The sequence below is a fragment of the Barbus barbus genome (assembly GCF_936440315.1).
Source record: "Barbus barbus genome assembly, chromosome: 8".
Classification (NCBI taxonomy): domain Eukaryota; kingdom Metazoa; phylum Chordata; class Actinopteri; order Cypriniformes; family Cyprinidae; genus Barbus; species Barbus barbus.
In genome coordinates, this window is record NC_136736.1 from 1,977,332 (window position 1) to 1,997,430 (window position 20,099).

General features: G+C 36.9%; 2 protein-coding genes across 2 annotated transcripts; one reads left to right on the plus strand and one right to left on the minus strand.

Annotated features, from left to right (window-relative positions):
• Positions 1-669: 669 nt before the first annotated feature.
• LOC306873583 (putative RNA-binding protein Luc7-like 1) lies at positions 670-8,634 on the plus strand. Its single transcript, XM_079422988.1, has 10 exons — positions 670-1,205; positions 2,485-2,579; positions 2,718-2,816; positions 2,895-3,005; positions 5,090-5,233; positions 5,357-5,533; positions 5,610-5,800; positions 6,739-6,768; positions 6,858-6,995; positions 7,690-8,634. Exons 1-10 carry the CDS (start codon positions 1,145-1,147, stop codon positions 7,907-7,909), a joined length of 1,266 nt encoding a protein of 421 aa, XP_079279114.1. The 5' UTR covers positions 670-1,144; the 3' UTR covers positions 7,910-8,634.
• Positions 8,635-13,924: 5,290 nt separating this feature from the next.
• On the minus strand, positions 13,925-19,637 carry LOC306873713 (myoglobin-like). The gene is made up of 4 exons (XM_079423191.1): positions 19,378-19,637; positions 17,909-17,994; positions 17,614-17,833; positions 13,925-15,980 (listed from the first exon to the last, which is right to left on the minus strand). Exons 2-4 carry the CDS (start codon positions 17,989-17,991, stop codon positions 15,840-15,842), a joined length of 444 nt encoding a protein of 147 aa, XP_079279317.1. The 5' UTR covers positions 17,992-17,994; positions 19,378-19,637; the 3' UTR covers positions 13,925-15,839.
• Positions 19,638-20,099: the final 462 nt, after the last annotated feature.

Sequence of the window (20,099 nt, forward strand, 5' to 3'; positions counted from 1 at the left end):
CTAATAACATAATCAGATTCCAATAAGTATTTGTAATTAGATTATATAAATTTTAAAATAACTGTAATCAGACTAGTTACTATTTTTTTACTGATTACATAATTACATATTCACACAACAGCAATAAATTGTAATTTATTGATTTTTTTCCCCTTTTTCATATTTAATAACAACGAATGGAACTGATTTTGTTTCTCTCTGTATTTTTTATGCTGTCAAATGATTAATTGCATCCAAAATAAGTTTTTGTTTACATATGTGTGTGTGTATACTGTGTATATTTATACACACACATGTATATATTTAAGAAAAATATGTTATAAAATATATTTGTATATAATATAAAATATACGATTATTAATATATAAATGTATAAACTACTTAGGTTAAAAGTAATGTAAACAAAAAGTAGTCAGATTTTATTACTTAAAATGTATAATGTAATGGATTACGTTAGTAACTACAATTTTTGTCATGTAATTCGTACTACAATTTGTATATAACGTACCCAGCGCAATTCCAATGAAAATATTAACATTTTTGTTTTTATGAGTTACGCATTTAAAAAATGACAAAACTCAGCATGTTGCTCCGATGCCCTCGCTAAGGCCCCCGACGTCATGACGTCACCCGCCCTTCAGCCAATCAGCGCTCGAGCTCTGCAGCACTTCCTCGAGGCCGCGTAACCAAGCGGGAGCAGCGCGCGCGGGTCGGAAGTCTCATTCCGAGAGGAAAAAAAAGACATAAAACAACAAATAAACACAGCCAAAACTTTGCGAATGTGGACCACTACACAAAATACTGAACTGCGGACTGATAAAGCAGCGCTAGGACTGATAAATAAGCGCACATAGGGCGGATTGAGGAAGAGTTAGCCGCTGCTGCTAACGCACCACACTAGCTCCCTGATCTATGATTGATTTCAGCGGCGTTTCAGCTATAAACTGCGCTTTCTGGAGCACCTCAGACTCAGAAGTGTGCGCGGTGTTAGTGGAGAGTGTGTTAGTGAGTTACAGGAGGCGGTTTGTGTTGTTTTGGGCGGCCGCGGGGCTTGAGGCCTGCTGTACGAGGAGTTAACGTTAGTTGAACAGCTCAGATCTCATCAGGTATATATTCACAGGTGAAGAGAGGTAAACAGGTGAAGATGTCGGCCCAGGCGCAGATGAGAGCCATGCTGGACCAGCTCATGGGCACTAGCAGAGATGGTGAGTGTTTCTCATTCCCTTCAAATCGAAACTAAAGCATGTGACTGATTCGTTATATCTTCATACTCTCTTCATCTGTTTGACAGAACTGCTAAAGAGTCTCGATTTCATGCGATTTGGTTGAATCATTAATAATCAGAATGAGCTTTATTGGCCAAGTATGTTTACACATACAAGGAATTTGTTATAGTGACAGAAGCTCCACAGTGACACTGAATTTAGTGATTTGATTGACGGGAAACACGTCAAATTGATGATTTCCAATGATTTTATAATTACTGCTATTCTCACTTTTCATTATTCTGTTTCGAAACATTCAGATATTATTTCATGGGAATCATAATTTTTATGATTTATTTGCCATGAAAAGAATCACTCAATTCACATGATTTAGTTAACTTATGGTCACATAATTTAATTTTTGGCATGGTTTTGTCAGAACGTAATTTGTTAAACGTAATTTAGATTTTTATGATTTTGTTGTCATGATTTTGTAAAATTATATATATTTTTTTTTTTTTTTTTTTTTTTTTTTTTTGATTGACTTAATTTGGTAAACATTCTCGATTCTCATGATTTCATTGATTTCATTAAATCTTATGATTTCACTGGAAATTATTTCATGTCTGTTAGATGAGAATCAAATTGTTATTGATTTGCCATAAGAATCACGATTTTGTATATATTATTATTATTTTTTATTGTATTGTATTGAATTATAACTTTTTTTTAGCATGGTTCGGTAAAAATTGTTTGATTGACATATGTCATACATAAGTTTATTGATTTTCATGATGGCATGGTTTTAATTTTATCCCTTTTTTGAATGACATGATTTGTAAACATTTGGTTGGTGTGATTTTGTAGTTTTCATGAATTTCATTGAATTAAAAAAAATTCATGAATGTGAGTTTTCATGACTTTATTTGATTAAAACTCCTATGGTTTGGCTGAGATTATTTTATATCTGTCATAAATTCATTGATGTTGATTGATTATATGAGAACCATGAATATGATGATTCATTTATTTGCATATTTTGGTTGACAATAACATTATCTTAAATAATTATTACAATCATTAGTCTCATTTTTGATGCAGTTATGTCAAAATTGTAATTTGATCATCAGTGTCATAATTCTCATGATTTATTTTGAGAGTCATGATTTGATTTGTGGCATTGTTGTGTATTTGATTGGTGTCATTGCGTATTTGAGAATCCTGATTAGATTATGTGATGATTTCTGATGCTCATAACGTGTGGCTCTGGTTCTCGCAGGAGACACGATGAGACAGCGGATCAAGTTCACGGACGAGCGGGTGTGTAAGAGTCATCTGCTGGAGTCGTGTCCACATGACATACTGTCTGGAACCGTAAGTGTCTGTCTCATATCATTCCTCATCTCTGTGGGGTTGACTTTACTCAACTAAAGCCGGTTTGATAATTCGCCACAGTTGCATTATAATGTCAAACACGTTAAAAGAGGTTTCTAAACGCTTGTGTTTGTGCAGCGCATGGATCTAGGGGAGTGTGTGAAGATTCATGATCTCGCCTTGAGAGCAGATTATGAGATCGCATCTAAACAGCAGGAGTATTTCTTTGAGCTGGATGTGAGTATGAACCCTTTACATTCTCATACATCTGACTGTATGTGCTTATAAATGGCTGATCGTGCCGCGTCTCTTCAGGCCACAGAGCACCTGCAGTCCTTCATCGCAGACTGTGACCGCAGAACCGAACTGGCCAAGAAACGGCTGGCCGAAACGCAGGAAGAGATCAGCGCTGAAGTGGCTGCCAAGGTAAAACCTGACAATCTGCGCTGGGGAATCCCTGAACGTTTCTCTGCAACATGAGATTTCACTTGCACATCATTTTCATATTGAAGTTTCACACACCTGCTTTTTGTGCACAGACCAGCGACTAGTGGGTCATGGTCCACAGCTCTGATATACTTTTTATGAAGAAAAAGGAGGATGGGCCCTTCAGTGTGTCCTATTCCAACTTCCTGTTTCGATTGGAAGTACATGCAAACAGAAAAGAAATCCACTCAATCTGTTTTCTTTTTAAAGGGACCATATTAGGGATGTGACGAGATCTCATGGCACGAAATCTGATGTGTCTTGCGAGATCCGACTGGTCTCCTGTGAATGTGACGATATCCTCGCCAAAAATTTTGCAGTGTTTACATTAGAGCTGCACGATTAATCGTTGAAAGATCGAGATCTCGATTCAAACACCCACGCGATCTTATTCCTGGATTCAGCTATGTCAATTACGACCGTTTCACGCCGTGAGTGTCAGCGGAGCGTGAGAAGCTCGTTTTGTCGCTGCCCATGTTAATGAATCAGAGGGTCGGCCATCATCACGCTTCCGATGTGAACGCTGTCATTCACTGATATGGGCGGCGACAACGCATGCGCTGCTCACGCTCCACTGACGCTTACGACGTGAAACAGGTGTTAAAGAGATTCAAATCTCAGGAAATTCCAATAGCGAAACAAGTCTTTATGAAGTGAGACACTGACTCCTTCATGGATTGGTTTTTTGTTTAAATTAATATATATTTTTAAAAGACTTAAGTAATGAACATTTTGTCAGAACCACTAATAAATTACATTTTTAGTTTTCTAATCTTTTTTTTTTTTTTTTTTTTTTTTTTTTTTCAGAATTGTGTGAGAATCGTGATCTCCAATTTATAAAAAATAAAAAAAAAATTGTGATTTTTAATTTATCCAGAATCAAGCAGCTCTAGTTTACATGTTGTTTATTACGGCATGTAATTCATTAAAATAGAAGTTTTTTCATTTTGTGTTTTTTGAATAAGACTATTTTTCCCTATATATTTCATCATTGAATTTTTTTTTTTAAAGTCTAAAAATATCGTCTTGTTCTCGTGAACCCAGTCTCGTCTCGTGGGATAAGTGTCTCGTCACACCCCTAGACCATATCCTACAGAACCTTGTTTCCACCACAGAATAAAAAGACACAATTCTTCGCAAATGTACGTTTATATCTCACAATTTTTCGTTAACGGCTCAATTCTGATGTTTTTCTTTTAGATTAAGTTTGTTTCGAAGTTTTAACTAAAAGCCAGAATTGTGAGATGTAAACTTAGAATTCTGAGAAAAAAAATGTCTTAATTGTTGAATAAAAGCATAGAGTTCTGAGAAAAAGTCAGAATTGTGAAGTGTAAACTCCAAATTGTAAGATGTAATCAGAATTCTGAGGGGGAAAGAAGTGTCAAGAGTTGCAAGATGTAACAAAAAAAGTTTGAATTGAGAGATGAATTCAGAGAGAAAAAAAGTCAGAGTTGTAAACTCAGAATTGTGAGGTATGAACTCATGATTGTGAGAAGAAAGAATAGTAAATCACTGTTGAATTAATTTTTTTAATTTGTGGCAGAAACAGGTTTCGAGCCTACAAGCTCTTCATCAAACAATGAACACGCCCTTAAATACAGCACAAACGTAAATCACATGATCACCCACGTGGCCAAAACAACAACACGCATGCAAGGACAATCAAGAAATCTCCACACATAAGGGCAATAAACATAAAAGTGAAAACAACAATTAACTACATGTGCTAAACATATCAAAAGATACCTGACTGCAGAAAAAATATATGAACATGAATCTCTCTCAAAATACAGAATTTCAAAAAAACAACCATAATTACATAAAATATAATCAAGCCAAACATAAATCAGTGTCATAATTATAAAAAAAGGACAAATGTCAAATTCTTTTATAATATCTTGCCATTTGGTAGTGTTTAGTTATTTTGACTGAGATAAGTGTTTAAAGCCCATTTGCCACCCTCTCTGACCTGTACTCTGAATCTGTTTTTACAGCTGTAAGTCTCCCTGTTCTCTGATTGGCAGGCGGAGCGTGTGCACGAGCTGAACGAGGAGATCGGGAAGCTGCTGGCGCGAGCGGAGCAGCTGGGCGGCGAGGGGAACGTGGACGAGGCTCAGCAGGTGCTGGAGAAGGTGGAGAAAACACGCGCCCTGAAGAAAGAGGCAGAGGTCAGTGTGGGCTCAGATCATGGTGGAGATATCATTGTGGTCATCAGTTCTAGCTCTAGATCTTAAATGAAATTTGATTAGATGTGTTTTTGTAATTGCCGTTAATTATGTTGTTGTGTTTAGGACATCTACCGTAACTCCATGCCGGCCTCCAGCTTCCAGCAGCAGAAGCTGCGGGTGTGTGAGGTTTGCTCCGCTTACCTCGGTCTCCACGACAATGACCGCCGCCTCGCCGACCACTTCGGAGGGAAACTTCATCTAGGGTTCATCGAAATCCGGGAAAAACTTGAAAAACTGCGGGTAAGATGACGGCTCACAGCTCAGTCGGGCTGGTGTCACACAGCTCTTCATAGACGATCTGCTCTGTGATTCGCAGAAGGCTGTGACGGAGAAACAGGAGCGCATGCGCACGAGGAGACGAGAGGAGCGTGACAAAGAAGAGGAGCGAGCCAGAGAGTGGGAGATGGAGAGAGAGAGGGAACGCGAGCGCGAGAGGGAACGAGAGAGCGAGAGGGAACGAGAGAGAGAGCGGGAGCGGGAGAGAGACAGAGAGAGGGAACGCAGGAGGTCCGTCTCTGTGCTCTGCTTTCATTTCATTCACCCAGATCTGTTCAAATCATAATCAGCCCTTGATATTACAGCTGGAAGAGTATCTCCATATTTATGTACTTTCAAATCAGTGGAGCTCTAATAGTCAAGGCAAACCAAGTCACATTTATTTCTGTAGTGCTTTATACAATACTAATTGTTTCAAAGTAATGAGAAAATAAAAGTTTGTAAAACTCATCAGTTATGAAACATTCAATTTCAGCTGTAAATCAGCTCTACAGAGGACAATAGTGTCATAATTCAGTTCAGTTCAATGTTGGCTCAGATTCGGTTTATATTCAGTGTTGATTCATTTAGTTCAGATTTGATTCAGTTCAATGTTGGCTCAGATTCGGTTTATATTCAGTGTTGATTCATTTAGTTCAGTTCAGATTCAACCAACAGTCTTGATGTTGCAAAGTTCATTAATTATGAAATCAACTCCGTTAAGCTGTGAAGTGGCTCTACAGAAGACAATAATGTCATTGTTGAGCTCAGCTAAGGGTTGATTCAATTCAGATTAGTTTTAGATTCAATAACAGTGATGACATAGAATTATGAAACAAACTCTGTTCAACTGCAAATCAGCCCTAAAGAGACGGTAGTGTCATTATTCAGCCCAGTTAAAATTAAAATCATAATTTTTGGGTTTTGTTTTGCAATTTTGTTGCTTTAAAGTTGTAAACAGAGTATGTCACAAAGACTCCTGCAAACATTTTTTAAGAGTTGACAAAGTGTTGAAGCAGTGTTTTGAACTGATTCACTGATGTTTGAAAGAGCTGACTCATAGAAATGAATCAAACTATGTGACATTTAAACAAAAATTACTATAAACTATCTATAATAACACAGAAATGCACAAGTGTTTCATCATGATTTGTTCTTCTTTAAGTTTCTCTTTATCCTTCTGTTCTCAGGTCTAGATCCAGAAGTGGTGAGCGATATCGGTGAGGATCAGCTTCCTGTCGAATAACATCTGTATCAGTAATACAAGGATGTCATGTGATAAAATGATATCTTTCTCTGTGCTTTTCAGGGAAGGAGGAAGCTCGTCCTCCCATCGGTCTCGCCGGCACCGTGAGGATGGAGAGAGGGAACGAGACAGGGAGAGGAAACACAGACACAAGGATCGCCATCGCTCTCGCTCTCACTCACACAGGAGCAAAAGAAAGAGGTACCCAACAACTCCAGCTTGGTGTAAACAACATCATGACAATGATACCAGTGTTCAGTTAAAGTAAATGCACACGTGTTGTATGTTAAATGGTCATGATAAATTTTAAATGAAGTCATGGAAAAATTTTAATTTATTAAATAATTTATATTTGGAATTTAATTTATTTAAATATCCTTAAGCAATTTATATGTAAAATCTAAATTATTGGGAATTATTTTAAATTACTTTTAAATGACTACATTTATATTTGGAATTTAAATATTTTGAGTTGTTAAATGTGTTTTTAACTAAGCAATTAATATTTGGTATTGAAGTTATTTGAAACTATTTTAAATAATTTTGGAATTTTAATTGACTACATTAATTTTTAGACTGCTAATTAATTTTAGACTACATTAATTTTTAGACTGCTTTTTAAATTAATTTATATATTGAATTTTGATAATTTAAAATGAAAATCTAACTACATGTATATTATTTAAAATGAGAATTAATTAAATTATCATTTGAAATTACTTTAAGCTTATAAATTCTAAATAAACATTGAATATTTTGAATTCAGAATTTAAGCATTTAAATATTTGTGTTAAAACTGATTAGTAATGAATGTTTAATGAAATAGTAAATTCCGGTTTTGCCTGTCACACTCACTCAGATACTGGCTTTCTGACGGTTTTGCTGGTTTCTGCAGGTCTTCACACACCAGAGAACAGGAGCAGCCTCTGTCTCAGGAGAGATGGCAGGAGAACGCCGCGGACGAGAGATGGTGGGACAATGGACGCAGGGACATGGAGAGAGAACCATCCCCTGTCTCTCCAGACATGAGCCGGATGAGAGAGCGGGAGAGGTCCGTGTCGCTGGAGAGAGATCAGCGCTCCAGCTCTGAGGAGAGGGAGTCCGGAGAGATCTAGATACTTTACATACTGTAGCTTCTGATCGATCCGTACACTGATCTGGCAATAACTGGGCCAGCTTTCCGTCCGGTTACTCAAACATCAGTAGAAGCTCAGCAGCTACAGAGAGGAAGCCTGTGCTCGCACGTGTGAGATTGTGTGTAAGAGTGAGTGTGTGAAAGAGTGTGTGTGTGAGAGACAGACCAGCAACATTATTTGAGATTCAGGTGACGCCTCAGACAGCAAGAGTTACACACTTTGATCTAGTTGATCCAAACTAGTCGGCAAACCAAAAGAACATTTGACAGAAGTGCTGTAAAGGGAAAGAGTGCATTTAGAAGTAGTTTATTTTTTATGTTGCAAAATAAGGAGAGGTGGATGAAGGAGAACCTGCGGGAATATAAAAAGTCGTTTTCATCTTTTTAAACTGGCTACTGTTAAACTGAACTGAGCAGTAAACCTGGATTACAATGTGAGTGATATTTTATTTTATTTTATTTTTTTTTTGCAAAAACCAAACCAGCCCCCCCCACACACACACACACACACACACACACATAACGACATTTCTCCTGCCCCCTTTTCTCACTCTTTGGTTTTGCTGTGTTGAGAGGTTGTCTTGAAACTTCATCTTGCCTTGTCATTATGCTATGAAATAATAAATCTCTTGCTTTCATTGTTAAACAGTGTTTCAGGCTTTTTGAAATAAATGTGAATAATGCTTTGTTTGCATTTCGGCATGGAAATACCAGTGAGTATTAGAAGACCACTACACTTCACATATTTACCCATAAAATGTTAATTTCATTTATTTATTGAACCCCAAAATGTACTTTAACGTGACTGAATTGACCTAAAAACATTAGGTTGCACAAATGTAAACTTAAGGGTTAGATCTGATAGATATACCCCTGGTTTCACAGACAAGGCTTAAGACTAGTCCCAGACTTAAATGTAAATCTGAGCTGTTTCAACTGAAAGAAACTTGTATTGATTAATCTTTAAATATATCAGTGCCTTTGTTTTGTCTAAAGATGCACACCAGTAATATTTTTAATATGGCATGTTTCGAAAAATGACTTAAATGGCCTAATCCTGGCTTAGTCTAAGCCCTGTCTGTGAATCCGGCTATAGTTTTTTAAATGCAGGTTACCATATTGATGCAGAGTGAGCTATATATATTAAGCAAGAATGTAAGGCGGTTTGTGCACGTGCTCAGGCTGCTTCCTGGGGAAAGTGTGTTTCCTGGTCACTGATGGTGAGTTGAGAGCCTCATTCAACAATTATAAATGTGCACATTTTTGTCTGATTACAGTTTTCCACAAAAAAGAAATGCATATTATTTGTGAAAATGCATTTAAAGTGTCATAAACTCACAAAAATTGAAATAGGTTGCTTTTATTATTTTTATTTGTTCAGAGTTTCACAAAAGTACAATTTTAGTAACAGTGTAGCAAAATGGTTTATGTTATTTGGTTTGACCTTGAGATGGATGATCAACTTTTCCTGAAGGACAAGCATCTTTTTTTTACTGATCATTTGCTTAAATATCATGAGTTGTCATTGATAAACAGTACCATTTAAAAGTCTGGGGTCAGTAAGATTTAATGTTTACAAAGGAAGTCGTCTTTACTCACCAGAGCTGCATTTATTTTATTAAAAATGCAGTAAAAATTGTGAGTTGATATTACTATTTAAAATCACTAATTTCTATGTAAATCTATAGTAAAATGTAATTTCTTCCTGTGATCAAAGTCTTCAGTGTCACATGATCTTCAGAAATCATTCTAATATGCTGATTTGCTGCTCAAGAAACATTTATCATTATTATCAGTGTTTAAAACAGTTGTGCTTCTTTTGTCAAAATCCTGATAGAGGTTTTTTTCTGGATTCTTTGAATAGAAAGTTCAAAAGAACAGCATTTATTTGAAATGGAAATCTTTCATAACATTATAAATGTCTCTACTGTCACATGTGAGCAGTGTAATGCATCCCTGCTGAATAAAAGCATTACGTTTCTTGAGAAACAAATGTTCCTGACCCCAGAGGTTTTACCTGCTTTCTGAGTTCTCGGTCTGCCAATGATTGTCAGAAGTGTTTGTGAGGTCAGTGTGTTTTCAGGAGCGTTTGGTCAGCGTAAGAAAGCTGGCTGCTTCACATCAGTGTCCCGTCCTCTGTGCCGAGCACAGGGTAAACACACGCACTGCCCTCTATCTGTCCTCTCTGACCCGCTGCTCGGTGAGGACTGACCTCCAATATGATCCATTAGGAGATTCATTGCTTTGAATTACTACACAGGAAACACAAGTTGCAGATAATCACACTGGACTGCAGATTAGTTCAGGTGGGTGCGACTGTTCTTTTAACATCACTGTCCATGAAAGTTACCTTGCCATGGGACTTTATTAAATACTGTGTGTTTTCATGGCTGCCCAGCGTTTATAGTCAGTTCTTGCACTGACTTAACACATCCAAACCATCAGGGAGAGCCATTGGGTAGAGAATGATTCGCTCCTAACATATTCCCCAAACAATTATCCTTTTACAATATTTATAAATAAAATAATTGAATTTTTAGCAGGTGACTATACAGTCTCTCTCACATATATTTACTACAATACTAGTAAAAAGTTTGGATGTGAATTTACTGTTATTATTATTATTTCCATGTTTTCCCAGTTTTAATGACTTAACTATTGTTCTAAAATAATAATAATGAGTAGATAAGTCCAAACTTTTGACTGGTACGGAACCTATAAATCAATATTGTTCTTGCCCTAAAATATCTCAATACCCAATAATTATTTCATTTAATGTTTATTTAATTTCAAGTAACAAAATGGTTTTAGTTTACGTTAACTTCTCCTCTTTTTGGTGCACTGTAGTAACCTCATCCCAGAATACTCTGTATTCCTCGAATCTTTTGCGTTTCTATGACAGCCTCACCTGTTGCAAACCAATCCTATCGGTAACCCGAGTCCTGAATAATGGACGTTCTTTGCAAAGAAATCATGACAAAAAGGCTTTCTGGCATCTTACCTGTGCTCTCTCTCGCTCGCCCAACCTTTCCGTTGGCTCTCTTGTGACTGACCTCATTCGACAATCTTTTGGCTGACCACTTCACACACGGGGTCACAGTCCAGATATCCTCTCACCCCACAGACACACAGAGCACCTCGACTGTCACGAAGAGGTCATCGCGGTCTAATTTTAGAGTCTTTTTAATATTCTTGTAATAGACAGTTTTGATGCCATTTATGAATTGGGCTTGAACCTACAAGCTTTGGGAATGCCATTCTGTATTTGGCTTTAACTATAAAAGTCATTAAAGTACCAAATTATAGGTCTGTTATTCTCATGAGGTCACGGACGCTTCAGTTCCTTCTCAGTGGCTTTGTGTGATATTGTTCCATTATCTACTCTGCTGGCGTCCATTAGAGTCCTTCACAAACACATCTACAGTGCAGCCGTCCCTCCAGAGACCTGCCTTTGTCCCACTCGACATTCTGTTACTGAATAATGCAGTGTGTGTGTGTTCACATGATGAGAGACTGGCAGATCTGGATGGCAGTGGATGCGTTTGTACCCGCACGTACCACTTTCACACACATTCCTGCCCTTATTTATGGCCAGGTAAAGTGTGTGTTTGCTAAATGGAGCATCACTACCGGTATTGCTCATAATTACTGAACTGAACCAACCCCTGCCAGTATTACCTGAAATCACTTGTCTGGGTGAGGAAAGATGTGTCATTTTGGTTAAAGCTGCTTTAAAACAATGTATATATACACAAGTTCCTGCATCCAAAATGTTACAGTCCAAATTCATTCACAGTCTGAGTCCAAGAACCCCAAATCTAAAAATTGACTTCACACTCGGGGCATCTGGTAACTGCAAAGCTGCACCCTAGAAACTATCCAGAAAATGCATAGCAATGTGTTCAAAATTCTAGCAATGACATAGCAGCATGTTAAACAACACTTGGAACACTTGGCAACTGCATAGAAACACCCTAGCAACCAGCAAACTCTACCAACCGTGTATAAACATGTTAAAAACCGCTTAGAACACCTGACAGTTTTAGTTATTTTAACAGATGGCAAATGCGTAGCAACGCCCTAGCAACCAGCAAACTCTAGCAAACATGTTAGAGACATGTTGAAAACGCTAGCAACCATGTAAAAATGTCACAAAACTACTTAGAACTCCTGGAAACTGCATAGAAATGCCCTAGCAACCATCTACCATGTTAAAAGTAACTAGCAACAACCCATAAAAAACCCTGAGTAGCTGCACAACAATGTGCTAAAAACCAATTAGAGCACCTTAAAACTGCATAGCAACACCCTGGCAACCACCTAGCAACACTCTAGTATTGTGACAGTGAGATTTGCATGATTAGGGACCACTCAATAGAAATAATTTTTGCAGTAAATATTATTTCTTATTTCAGTATTTCTGTGTGTTTTGAGAGTACATGATCATCATCTCGTTTTGACTGTGATTATCATCATATGCCTGTGTTATAATGATACAAGCCTCATTCGGAGCTGATTGTGAGCTTGAAGTGTGTGTGTGTGTGTTTCAGGCGGACTCTCTGGAGAGCTCCAGATTTCTCAGCTTTCCTGCCCTGGCTCTTCCTCTCACAGTAGATAATACAGGATAACACTGAGCTTCTTTTTGTAAACACACACACACACACACACACACACATTCAGTCAGGAGATTGTCAAAAAGTGCTCAGAAACCAGATGCTCTTTTTCAACAGAACAATGCTGGTATTGAGGAGCAGAAACGCATCAAACCACTACTTGATTCTGGAGCTCAGAGGAAAGTCTTGATGCTCACAAGTCTCTTTTATTGCTCAGGAGACTTTGAGTATTAACTTTGTCTCAAATGTTTCTCTTAGAATTTCTATGGATTAGAAAAGCTCATAAGTCAATAATTGGAGTACAAACTGGGCTGTTGTTGTTTTTTAATACCACAGAACTGTAAAAATGTCCATCCTCATCATCCCCCTTCCTACAATTTAAAATGCTGCTATATATTCCTAAATAAAAACCCAATTTATTCATGGAAAAATTATAGTTTGAATAGGTATATTATTTGGCAGTAATTTTTAAATATATGTATTTTCATTATTTGTTTCATTTATTTAAATTTTTAGTCTATTTCTAATTTTTATTTATTTTAATCCAATTTTATTTATTTGTTGTAATCTCATTTTATATATTTATCTTAATCTGCTTTTTTCTTTATTTTTTTCTTTATTATAATCCATATTTTATTTAATCTATTGTAGTTTTCTATTTGTATTTATTTTTATCTATTTTTTTTTTTATTTTTAAAACAAAGATTTCGACAGAGCCCTTAATTTATTTATAAAACAAAAGTTTTTTTTTAGTTTTTTTTTAACAGATATTTCCACAGACCCCATTACTCCACTGCTGCCCCCGTGAGTCCCCAGGCCCTAGTTTGAAAAGCTCAGGTCTAGCAAAGAAAAAAAAAAAAAAGTCAATTCTCCATTCACTCTCCTTTCAATCTAGTTGCTTTCTAGGAGAAACTGGGAAGTTAGAGTTCAGGCTGATATGCTTTGTATGTCAGCGATCTCGTGTGTGTGTGTGATATCATGTGGAGCTTTCAGATATGAGGTCAGGTCTCCAAACACTCGACTATGTGACAACTAAAGGAAGGCAGAGAGAGAGAGAGTGTAACTGTTGTCATGTCTGTTGTGACAAAGACACAACCCCGCCGGGAGAACGTAACACATGCTCACTACATCTCTTAAAACAGCTGTAAAGTAAAAGCAAACAGCAGTTGTGGAGCAGGAAACCTCTGTGGCTTCAGTCACGTCCTGGAATGAGATTTGGGAGGGATGGAAAAGCACGAGAGACCGTGTGCGTTTGTCAGCCAGCAGTTTACTGAGGATAAAGATTTCTGAGAAATACCTACCAACAGAAGAAACAAGAGGTCGAGGTTTAGCAAAGAGTAAGGCTCACAATGTCATAAATAAAGCTCATTCCAGACCAAGATCAGGCCAAATGATTTAAGCATGTGATTACACGGCAGCTTAGAATAAAGCACTTGTCAAACGGACTGTAAACGTGATCCTTCAGATGATTAGAAACTACACAACCACAGTAATACTGCAGCCATAATTCATCTAGTATCTTGAATAAACATATATACAGAGCTGGGCGGTAATTGATTAATCAGATTCCAAAAATTAACTTGTGATTAGATCAGTCGTTAGTCAGGTGCTGCACAGCATTTGAACACAGATTTAGAAACATTATTTCAGGTTTAAAAAGTATTTTAACACTGTATGAACGACTGATGGACACTTGAATTATCACTCAGTAGGTTATTTAACAATGTATTTCTGTCTTTGGAAGGCTTTTGTCTTTCAAACACATTAAATGCACAAACTTTACCATCTGATCCTGAAGTACAATTTAAAATAAACATTTTAGTAATTAAATATCACTCTGATGTTGTTTATGGCCTCATGACATGCTGGTAAACAAATCAAATATTTAATTGAACAGTTTTATGATTTAATTCATTATTAGCTTCTCATTAAATTCATAAACCCTCTGTAGTTTCTTCACAAACCCAGTTTGGGAAACCTTGATGTAATATAATGTTTAATGCACTTCATGGAGTTAATAACAAGATTATCCTATTTAAATCAATGTGATAAGTTGGGACAAAAGTCATCTAAAAGTAATCTCATATTACTTACAATGTGTATTATAATATATTACGTTAATAATTAAAATTTTTGTCATGTGATTTGGAATCAATAACAGATTACAATTTGTAAGTAATTTACCCATCTGTGTGTGTGTGTGTGTGTGTGTTTAAATCAGCTGTGAAAAACCTTACAATTTGAATTTCTTTGCCATTTTAGTCCTATTATATTTATAGAAATTAATATATGAGATGATTTTGTGATTTATGAGGTAATAGTTCAGATTTCCTAGTTTAGCCTTTGAATTGAAAAACAAATATAATTGTTTATTTTATTTACTATTTTTCTGTCTTTTTATAATTCAACAAATAGTGATATTTATATACACACACATACAAGCTGTGAAAAACCTTTAAATTTTACTTTTGTTATTTTAGTCCTATTATATTTATAGAAATAATGTCAACAAATAGTGGGTGACAAAGGTGAAGTTTTTACTGCATGAATGACAAATAAAGACACGATTCAGTTTTTTAGCAGATAAAAGCAACATTTATTAATAAGTTAATTAAATAAAAGCGAAGCAAATGATTTGTAACAGGTTAATAATAGTAAAACAAAGCAAGTGTAGAGAAACACATCTATGGCCTTTCAAAATAATAGCTGTCATTGGAATTAAACTACTTCAATCGTCATTTTCTCCTAAACTTAAATTATTTTATTAATGTACAATCAGTGCAATTCAGATGAAGTTTAGTCCTAATCTGAGGCTCCTCCTGAGACCCTAACGCGCCTACATCACTCATGACATCAGATCAGCTGACATTCTAAACCTGACGTGATTGGCTCTGCTCCTTCCAAGGCACATCCACCTTAATCAGGTCAGGCGCCATCTTGGATCTAACGAGGCTGTGCGGGATAGACTGTACAAGGTCCTAGATCACGTGATTTCAAACAACTCTCAAAACTTTCATTCTAGAGAAAGTTAAGTGTTGTCCGCTGAACAGTTAGTATGTTGTCAATCAAAAGTACAATCCAGTGACTTGTTTTCATTCCCATCTAAATGAAACATGGCGCTGTCCTGACTAACACCTATAAACACAGATGCATGTTTACTTGGGTTTTTGACATGATTTGCTCTCTGTGGATAGTTTGTAATCGTATTAGCTGCACAGTAGCTTCTACTGACTAGTGCGTGAACAAGACAAGCGTTTTTCTGTGATGCTGCTGAGTTGGTGGCGCTCAGCGTGTCGTTTAACCGGCGAATCCGATCTCCTTGTAGTAAGTGTCGATGTCTCCGATCACGGCCTCCATGACTCTCCTGAATGCACTCTGTCCGTCCGCGTCCAGATCCGCCTTATCCTCCATCACCTTCACCAGCACCTCCGTGATCAGCTGAACACACACACACACACACACACATTAACTGCGTCCCAAATGACACACTATACACTATGCACTTGTACTCAACCATGTAGTGTATGGGTTTTACACTCTAAAACAGGGCTGTCCAAACTCGGGAGAGTCCTGCAGAGTTTAGCTCCAACCCCAATTAAACACACCTGAAGCAGCTAATCAAGCTCTTACTTGGCATACTAGAAACTTCCATCCAGGTGTGTGGAGGCAAGTTGGAGCTAAACTCTGCAGGACACCGGCCCTCCAGAACCGAGTTTGGACAGCCCTGCTCTAAAAACATGCTGGGTTAAATACAACCCAGCGCTGGGTAAAATATGGACAAACCTAGCGATTGGGTTGGGTTCAACCAACTTAAATGTTGAAAATGTTTACCGGAAGGTTGTGTTAAACACTTAACCCAATTGTTGGTTGAAAACAACCCAATCGCTAGGTTTGTCCATATTTTACCCAGCGCTGGGTTGTATTTAACCCAGCATTTTTTAGAGTGTAAGGTTATTTTGTTATTAATAATCGGAATCTGATCGCCCCTCTTCTTTTGCTATATAATTAAAGCTGCGACAGTTGAGCGTATTAAGTCAAAAGCCACTAGAAGGCGAATCTTCAACCTTTAGCCAGGAAAGTGTAACGGCTAAAGCATTAACCGCTTTGGCAGTACATGGGAAAGGAGACTAGAGGCCTTTTTGTTAATGGATGTCAGTGGAGGAAACGGCTTATCATTGAATGCATCGACAGCCTATCTGCTATTTGTTCTACAAAATGTCATAGAATAGTGCATAAGATAAGTATGTGATTTGGGATGCACCAACAGACCTGACTGCTGTTTATGCAGGAGAGTCAGAGTGTTTCTAAGAATACGTGAAATCTGTCTGTGTGCAAATGAAGGAAGAGGGAGAGTTCAACTCTGTTTCAAAACCTAATGAGTTTCCTCTACAACTTGGGCTGCATGGATTTAATCCAAAACTGATGTGTGCTGTGTGTTTTTAGGATCATGTTGTTAGCTTGGTAACGTGCTAATGTCAGTGGTGAAATCTACGGTGTTAATTCTACTACTAATATTGTTTTTATAGAAATAATGCATATAACATTTCTCTATAATGAAATATAACTTTTGTAACTTTTTATATAACTTAAGTTTTGAGTCATTTTAATTTTTAACTGGCCTTATATTATATACATTTTTCAAAATATAATTTTATTTAAATATATAATATACAGCATTCAAAATCAGTCACAATCTTTTTACTTTTGTAAAGTTAAATTTGGTCTTTGTGCAACAAAGAAATTAAAATTAAATAAAAATTATATATAATCTAACATTCAGCCATTTAATTTCACACATACTATATATATATTATATATATATATATATATATATATAGGGTCTTTTTACTACTCTTAAATTTTCTAGCACAGTTTTAATATTTTATTTAATTATATATTGTAAATATATTATACAACACATATATATGTATATGTACAACAATGAAAATCAGTCACTTATGACTGAGGTGCTGGTTCAGTTAAGATGTTGTCTGTGTAGTCAGTGAGTCAGTTCACTAGGTTTTGAAGCAGAAGTCAGAAATGCAGGTCAGGCTGTGACTGAAAGTGCTACCCTGAAGTTGTTGAGGGCGATCTTGTGCGTGTTGGCGTGTGTGATGGCCAGCGGTTCGAGGAGGGCAGCGTGATCTCCTTTGGCCTTCAGCAGCTCGCCCAGCTTCTTCAGCACGGTCGCACCGTGGGCCGCCACCGCCGCGTTTCCCGCCACATCATTCGGAGGGATGCTCACGAACTTCGGGAACAGCTTCTTAGTCTCCGGATGCTCCTGAAACAAACTGAAGAGACAGAAAACATCAGGCAGGCCTCAGCAGACCACATTGACACTAATCAGGCTCGCGTCGAGAACTGACCGGGTCAGAACTTCTCCTCCGTGACCCGTAAAGTCGGCCTCGACCTTCCCCCAGCATTTCAGAACCAGGTCGTAATCGGTCATCGTCTGCGTGAGAAAAAAACACACCTGTCATTAATAACCAGCCAAAATTCTTCTGCGAACATTTCAGCCGTCTGGAATTGCATCTGCATCGTTTAACAAGGCGTTTATGTGTTTCAGTATGTGCCGATCAGATTAACATCACATTGCCTTCGCTTCACTCGTGTAGCTCATATTAAGCCACTTTCAGCTGTAAAACTACTATATGACCTCCTGAACTTATCTCAAGCAGGAGAGCCTATGGACATGCATTATTTATTGTGCTCAATTACACACATGAAATAAAAAATTAGCGCTGTGAGCATGTTTTTAGATGGATGACTGACCTCAACATTTGACCTCTAAACAATTTATAAATTAGCCAAATTAATACCATTTGTCCAATACATAGACCTTATTTTTTGTCAACATTCATGTTTACATTTTGCTTAGCTGACTGTTTAGCATCTATTGTAATTATTAATATTCCTCAGACTCAAAACCCTGCAGTGAAGTTCATTAAAGTGCAGTGTGTTGCATGAGGCGAATGGAGTAATTTGAGTTTGAGGCTCCAGTAATCTAGAACCGCTTGAGTGACCTTGAGAACTTCCAGATTGACCATAAACGATCTGTAGATCTCATCTAGTCCTGTGCCACATGCACACACTCCACTGCTCATTTAAACGCCAATAAATCAGCATTTTAACTTATTTTACCTTCAACTCTTTTTTTTTTTCATGACTTTTTTTTTCTTTCTCAAAAACTGCACTTTTTTTCCTTTTTAATTTGTACTTTTTATATGTTTTTCCTTTCATTTAAGTTTATTCCTTTGTTTAAAAAAGCCTACATTGAAATAACATTTTACTTTTAGTTTTCACTTTCTCAGCAAATTCTGCCATTAACTTCTTTTATATATAATATAATTTGAACTCCATAATTAGAAGTCTTATTTTACTATTTTACAATCTTATAATAAATTCTTTAATAATTATTTCACTTTTAAGTTTCATTTGAACTTTTTAAATATAATAGTTTGTTCTTCTCAAACATATTCTGCACTTTTTAATTTAATTTAGACTGTGTGCATGTTCTCTTTACATTAAGTTTTCACTTTCTAAACAAATTCTGCAACAAACTACTTACTTTTGAGTTTAATTTCAACTTTCTAATTTTAAATGAATTCTTCTACAATTTAACTTTTATGGCTTATTTTAAATTTATAAATGTACTAGTTTACCCTTCTTATGCTGCAAAAAAAATAAAAGTACTGTTATTTTTATTTAAAATGATCAAAACAATACTTGTAGAATTAATGAATAAAAAAAAACATCTTAAGTATTCAAATCTAGAAATGATGCAGTCTGCTGGCAACAATTTGAGTCTTAACTTTTAAGCATGAGAATATCTTACCGATATTGGCGTCCTCTCTGAAGAGCGCGTGACTGGATGTGGGTTTGGAAAACTCCCCAAATGAGCTCAGATCATCACTTTTCCCCCACTTTCCCCTTTTATACAGTGTCCTTGAGATGTCACTGCTCCTCACCTGCCAATCACACTGTCCCTCTCCTTGCTTGAAATGTTAGCCCCACCCCTTCGTTTGCCTCACCGGTGCACGCACACACACACACACACACACACACACACACACGGATCTGCAACAGAAGCCATCTGAGATGCTTTCTGTATTATTCCACAGCAGTTGCATTGCTGCACAGCACACAGATGCCCTGGCAGAAAGGACAGGAGCTAAATGCATTGGTACCAACTCTGAACTTCAAACACTTTCAGAGTCAGAATGAGCTTTATTGGCCAGGCATGTTTACACAGAGGAATTTGTTTTAGTGACAGAAGCTCCACAGAAAGACAGATATAATACAAATATACAAATAGGCAATGTACAAAACAGCAAAAACACAATATATAATACAGACAATTATGCGTGTACAGGTCTTTCCATGAGATAAAAATAATTAAACAGCTGTGCTTCAGTCAGCAAGAGAAAGAAAAAGAGAGAAAATGTGCTTTAAGACAGTCTTTGTCAACACACTGACCTTTCATAGTTAATGTAAATGAAGACAGATGCACTCAGTGATCCGAGACTTGATTATAGCGCCATCTAGAGAAAAACAAAG

Excerpts from the sequence above, each read along its gene's own strand:
- LOC306873583 (XM_079422988.1), top strand. The coding sequence starts at position 1,145 with ATGTCGGCCCAGGCGCAGATGAGAGCCATGCTGGACCAGCTCATGGGC. Across the intron at positions 1,206-2,484 it reads CATGGGCACTAGCAGAGATG|GAGACACGATGAGACAGCGG; the intron begins GTGAGTGTTTCT and ends TGGTTCTCGCAG. Across the intron at positions 2,817-2,894 it reads AGTATTTCTTTGAGCTGGAT|GCCACAGAGCACCTGCAGTC; the intron begins GTGAGTATGAAC and ends GCGTCTCTTCAG.
- LOC306873713 (XM_079423191.1), bottom strand. The coding sequence starts at position 17,991 with ATGACCGATTACGACCTGGTTCTGAAATGCTGGGGGAAGGTCGAGGCC. Across the intron at positions 17,834-17,908 it reads GGAGGAGAAGTTCTGACCCG|TTTGTTTCAGGAGCATCCGG; the intron begins GTCAGTTCTCGA and ends CTGTCTCTTCAG. Across the intron at positions 15,981-17,613 it reads TCGCCCTCAACAACTTCAGG|CTGATCACGGAGGTGCTGGT; the intron begins GTAGCACTTTCA and ends GTGTGTGTTCAG.